Source organism: Nelumbo nucifera, chromosome 1 (genome assembly GCF_055504915.1).
Source record: "Nelumbo nucifera cultivar China Antique chromosome 1, China Antique-T2T, whole genome shotgun sequence".
NCBI lineage: Eukaryota > Viridiplantae > Streptophyta > Magnoliopsida > Proteales > Nelumbonaceae > Nelumbo > Nelumbo nucifera.
In genome coordinates, this window is record NC_142649.1 from 199,231,376 (window position 1) to 199,237,155 (window position 5,780).

General features: G+C 33.5%; 1 protein-coding gene across 6 annotated transcripts; it reads right to left on the minus strand.

Moving 5' to 3' along the window:
* Positions 1 to 362: 362 nt before the first annotated feature.
* Positions 363 to 5,338, minus strand: LOC104602378 (cytochrome P450 CYP72A613-like). Of its 6 annotated transcripts, XM_010266049.3 has the most exons (5): positions 5,190 to 5,291; positions 4,611 to 4,663; positions 4,391 to 4,515; positions 815 to 1,055; positions 363 to 589 (listed from the first exon to the last, which is right to left on the minus strand). In XM_010266049.3, the coding sequence occupies exons 2-5, from the start codon at positions 4,656 to 4,658 to the stop codon at positions 455 to 457; spliced, it is 549 nt and encodes a 182-aa protein (XP_010264351.1). In that variant the 5' UTR covers positions 4,659 to 4,663; positions 5,190 to 5,291; the 3' UTR covers positions 363 to 454. The 6 variants fall into 6 exon arrangements, 1 of the variants encoding a protein (XP_010264351.1); XR_016080886.1 differs by having other exon boundaries at positions 363 to 4,515; positions 4,611 to 4,743; positions 5,190 to 5,323; XR_016080889.1 differs by lacking the exon at positions 4,611 to 4,663 and having other exon boundaries at positions 363 to 1,055; positions 4,417 to 4,515; positions 5,190 to 5,317.
* Positions 5,339 to 5,780: the final 442 nt, after the last annotated feature.

Genomic DNA, 5,780 nt, shown 5'->3' on the forward strand with positions numbered 1-5,780 from the left:
CTCACACTTTTAGGTGGTGGTTTGAACCGCCGCCTTAGACTATGCCAAATGATACTTGTACTTTAAGGTGGCGGTCTGAACCGCCAAGTTATGTTTCATATGACCGCCGCCTTAGGTTGTGTCAAATGTCACTTGCACTTTTAGGCGGCAATCTGAACCGCCGGCTTAGGTCCCATATGACTGCCGCCTTAGTAAACCTACAATTGAATGACCACCGGTTTAAATCTTTTTATATTTTATTTTATACTAGGTTAATTCCAACATTTTTTTGCATCTACACTTTAATACCTGCTTAATAAATCTCATGACAATTGATACATAAAAACAACTTAAACAAAAGATGTAATTTAAAACAAAATCTATTAATTTAAAAATTAAATTTTATAATATTCAAAACAAATTGTTCAAATACAATAGCCAATTGACATATAAAAAGTACAAGGACTTTAAAAAATCAATTTATTGAATAATGCAGCACATCTTCCAATGCAAATCCTTGTTGAATATTGCAGCACATCTTCCAATGCAAATCATTGTTGAATGTTGCAACACATCTTCCGATGCAAATCCACTTAACATAATGGTTAAACTTGCAAATCATAATATATAAATATTAGAATTTATATTGAAGTATTTTAACTACAAAGATAGTTAAATTGGTCTTTGCCTTTGTTGTCAGTGTGCTATAATCACCTACTATCCTACTATCCTTCTAAAACACTCAATTGTCTATGGTGTATTCCCTTCCTTTTCCTTTTAAGAAAATTTATGAATTCATAGCTGCATTTAAACATGTTAGAGAATAGAAAACAACCTTTAGATGTTCTAGATGCAAAGCAGGGTTGATGATCCTTCTATGCTTAACCCATTTTTCTTCCTCATAGCTTACAAGTCCACCTACTAACAACCTTGCAAGAGGATTTGGTTTGGACCTCTCAAAGTGTCCAAATTTGTATAACAGAATCTCCATCAATTCTAGATCTGTAATATAAATCCTTGTTCTCCGAGACCATGATACTGACATTTTACTTGCATTTTTCAACCAATTGTCTAAGCTGGAAAAGATGAAAAGAAATCATCTTTAGAAGCCATACTTTATAAGGAAGAATAGATAACTCATGCATTGTAGAAACTACTCATCTAAGATAAATTTTATACATACATATAGCTTTTTAACCAGAGAAACAAAAGGAATTGAGCCAAAACATTGTTTAAATGTAAACCAGGGTGCATCAGTGAAAAAGATGGCAATTCACATCAGAAAAAGCAATGGTTTAGAAAATGACAACTGGAAAATATCTTTGCTGATGTGGCACATTAGAGCCACTTCTATTAACTATGGGGATATTCACCAATATGCATGATTTTGTTTGAAAAGAAGTGGTTGATTTGTTGACGTGGCAGCATGCACATTGGCAAATACCCCTAGAAGTTTCTCTAATTTGTTGTCCTTAATATAGTTGCATTGACGAAAATGCCCACTCAAGAATCCATTGGACCAGATGGCGACAATTCCTATCAAAAGATGGATCTTAGGCCTAGGTTATCCTCCTCCCCTTAGGAGACTCAGACATAGAAGAAATAAATATCAAAGTTTAATTCCAGGCAATGTCCATTCAATAGGACTATTTCATGTTTCTTGGGATTATTCAATCCATCTGGGATCAAGCAACCACTCAGACACAGACCTGCAAGCTAAAATGAAGAGAGAAAGTAGAGAAGAAAATTGGTAAACATGAACAAACATCAAACTTATCAACTAAGAGCAACCAAACGAACAAATTAAGTAAAATAAATTATTAATGCATGGCTCCACAATGTCCTAGTCCTTTTCATTCACATTTTTCTATTATTTTATTAGTGGATTGGGGACTATGACAACTAATATATGTCTCCGAACAAAACCAGAGGTGTAACAGTGAAAGGTGGCCCATTCATTGAAATGGTTAAACTAGCAAAGCAACCATTTCACAAATAGATGGATGTAGGTATAAATATATTATATAATTCTATTTTAACTCTCTATAGAGTCTAGATAAGCGTCTCTACTGAAGTTTGGAAGTAAAAATCTAAGAACAGAAAAACAGCTAGTAATTACTGAATATAAAAATACATTAAAACTACAAAACCATCTTAAACATGTTTGTTTATTCTATAATTCTGATAAGGAAATAGATTAGTTCCTTTTTTTACTCACATCTTTGGAGCCTCGAAATGAGGAATCCTTTGGGCTTGGATGAAAGGGACCCTGAACAGATGACCTCTCTCCCAATAACCAAGATGCAATGGTGACTGTATTTTAGTCATGGAAGTATTACTTACTAGCAGCACTATAGACTTTGAATTGGACTCCATAAGCCACTATAAAGTGGGATGTGTTGATTATAAACACTTCTTTGTGCTATTATAACTAACATTTCTTTAGATCATAAACATTATTTTGAGAATATTCATGCAAGAAACTATACTAAAGAGCAACTTTTGTTCATGTGTTGATTTGTATTATATACCAATGGTATCTAATTAAAATAAAATTTCAAATAATTACAAAAGCAAAAAATCAAATAATTGAAGGGAAAAATATATGATTGGAATACACAAACTCACCAAGCACAAGGAATATAGGTATAGATCCTAGACTATTCTTAGTGTAATATCCTACTTCTAAAAATATATTTCACTTGATGGATTTTTGGGGTAAAAATGAAAACTGTCTAATTAATAGATTGATAAAATTAACAGTGAAAAGTTGAATGGTTTGTATTGCTAGAGTAAATATAAATGAGTATAGAAGAATATAGAATGGCTAAAATTGTAAACTTGTCCCTATTCAAACACTTTGTTGTTTATCAATAAAAGAAAGTATCCTATTTCCCCTAGCAAAAAAATAAAGAAAATAAAATCAGAAAGATAAATGTAGAATATAAAATAGATATAGATAGATGTAGAACACAAAACAGATCACAATGGTGTAACCTTTCCATGCTCATATGTTTATAAAATCTTTTTAAGTCTTTTTCTTGCCTTATGTGTAAGGTGAATGGGTGGCGATCTTAGGTTTTTACTAATATTAAACATTTAGTTGTTTAGATTATATATTAGGCAATTTTGCACCAAAAAATTCAATTAGATTAAATAATAATGTTATTGAATCTTTTCTAAATGGTTAAAAAACTAGGATGGAATTCGTTGGAAAATCATCCATCAATTTGATGGTTAGAGGTGATCCAATTAATCAAGTTGGATTTTGGTCCAATAGATCCTACATCAGATCTACAAATGTACAATGTTCATTTTAGAAATATTTTCCATTAGTTTATTATTATCATGTAAGCCTTGTCCCAACTATATGAGTCATCTTCATGAGTCCCACTTCGTCATTCCAATTTGTTTAATATCATACCCATTGTTAGCTACATGAAAGGGACCCTATGTTTAAATCATTTTCCACCAGTTTGTCTAAAATAAATTAGGTGCAAAATCACCATGCTTAGACTTCCAAATAGGTACAAAATCACTCTTTGGGGATGAGCACCAGACTTCTAACATGCTTAGTTTGCCTATTTCTTTGGCTACTCCCATGGTCCAAATATGGTTGATCATATTCTCACATTGGTACTTCCCATTTCAATTTGCAAAAGAGATAAAAAGTTCTAATCCTTAGCCCCTTACTGATACTCATTGAGACAACCATATAGTTAAAATGGCATCAACATTGAACCAAACCACATGTCCATGATACACACTAGAAGACTCAACAATTTTCAATTCTAATAGCACCCAGACCCACCTTCCATATACCATCAGTGGAGACCAGTTAACACCAAACCCCAATCTCAAACATATTTAATGGCTGAGAGCTCTTGTTCAAATAGTTCTATTTTTACAAGTGCTCGACAAAAGTTAATCTTATTGTTGTTTCTTCAGGTACAATTGACAAATGTGCTTTCACTGAAACAATCTAACTCAATGAGGATCAAAATCCTCAGGAAGCTAGTAAAGTATGTTATACTACTGATCCTTTTCCCCTGATCAAATAGGATAAGCTTTACTAATATCAAGGATACTGTTCATGATACAAGCATGTAGTCCATGGGAAATTAAATGGTAGAGAGAGACTGACAGAGACTAGCTAACAATTTATCCATATACTCTTTTTATACATCTCGGATTTCATACTTTTGATGCTTTCTCTTTGTAAGCAAAATATCACATTATGATAATATTGAAAAGGCAAGACCTATTGCAACTAATCTGTAAGGATAGTATCTACTTTCAATTTCATGTTTTAATTAATATCTTCCTTTAAGTTTGACAAAGTGGCTAAAAATCAGAAGTTATAGCCACCGGTTGGTATTTAAGTTTCAAAATTAAAAGTTATATTCCTTACTAGTTGCTCGAAGTTATATTCCTTACTACTTGCTCGAAGTCACCAGACATCCCCATTGATAACTCACATTGCTCCTTTGTTATTCCAAGTACTTTGCATACCTCAATCCTGCAGTTTGACAATGTCTGTCTCACCGCGACATAAACAAGCAATTAGACAAACGAAATTAAAATAACAATAAAGCATTAAAACTGAGTAAAATGTATTCCAAAATTATTACCCTAAAGTTTTCTGGTGTTGATGTGTAGTCCGGCATTCCTATTATCATTAGGCCTGAAATTCGAGATTTGGGCAACCAAGTTTAACATGTTTTGCAAGTTCTACATAATCTGATGGTTCAACACCAGATTTTGCTGCAATATTATTTTGCCGATCAATTGATTAATTCACTCATGCGTTTTTTATGCAAGTGAGGTAAATGGAGAAAAACAGAATAACCTTCAGTGCTTAGAGCCAAAGATTAAAGACCAAAAAACTGGTTTCCTCAAAACAAAAAACCTAAGGGTTACTGGCAAAAAGAATCAAGGTTGAGGAGACTCTTAAGGGAGGCTAGATCCTAGGCCACACAGATGAACAACTCATTCAGTTGGGTTTCTCAATCGACCAATTCCTTGTGGACATCCTAGCTAGAGGGAGAAGGTCGATCCCTTCAGAGGCAATAAATGGTTCAGAGATTGCATGAATGGCACCTTCGATTAAGCCCTAAAGGTAACAATTTTCAATTTCATTAATTGATGCCCTAGAATGGGAGAAAACACAGAAGAAGAAGAAGAAGAAGAAGAAAAAGAAGAATCCTTACCTTTTGCTTCTTCGTCAGAGTTTTTCTCAAACGAATGCACGAAGTATAAAGAGGCGGGAGTGTTTTTGGCGTTTTGCTTTCTCTCTCCCTTCCTCTCTCAAATGCAAGAGGCCAACTATTTAGACCGGCTTAAGTCCGGTTCAAATGAAAAAGCGTTGTGTTTGTTATAAAAAACCGCCACCCAGATTTTTATTTTCTTTATTTTAGTTTTCTAGGCGGCGGTCTTTGGAGGAACGCTAGCTCAACTATCTCTATAGCGGTGGTCCTTAAGACTGCCGGTTTAGATCATTTTCTTGTAGTGTTCGTTTGGATACAATGCAAATAGAGTGTAAATCCTGGTTCAGGGTATATTTGCACTCTGGTTCACTTTTGTCTTTGTTTGGCAACATTACATTTATGCATTGACAAATAACAGAACAATGCATATTTACATTGACAATAAGATGTAAAAGTACATCAATAAAAAAAAGAAGTAAATTTGCATCCAAGTGGACTTTTGATAAAAAAAAAAATATGCTTTATTGGATTTCGTATTTGCATCCATTACAGCTAAAAGCCTGTTTGGTAAGAGGGTAAGTTTTGTCAATGCAA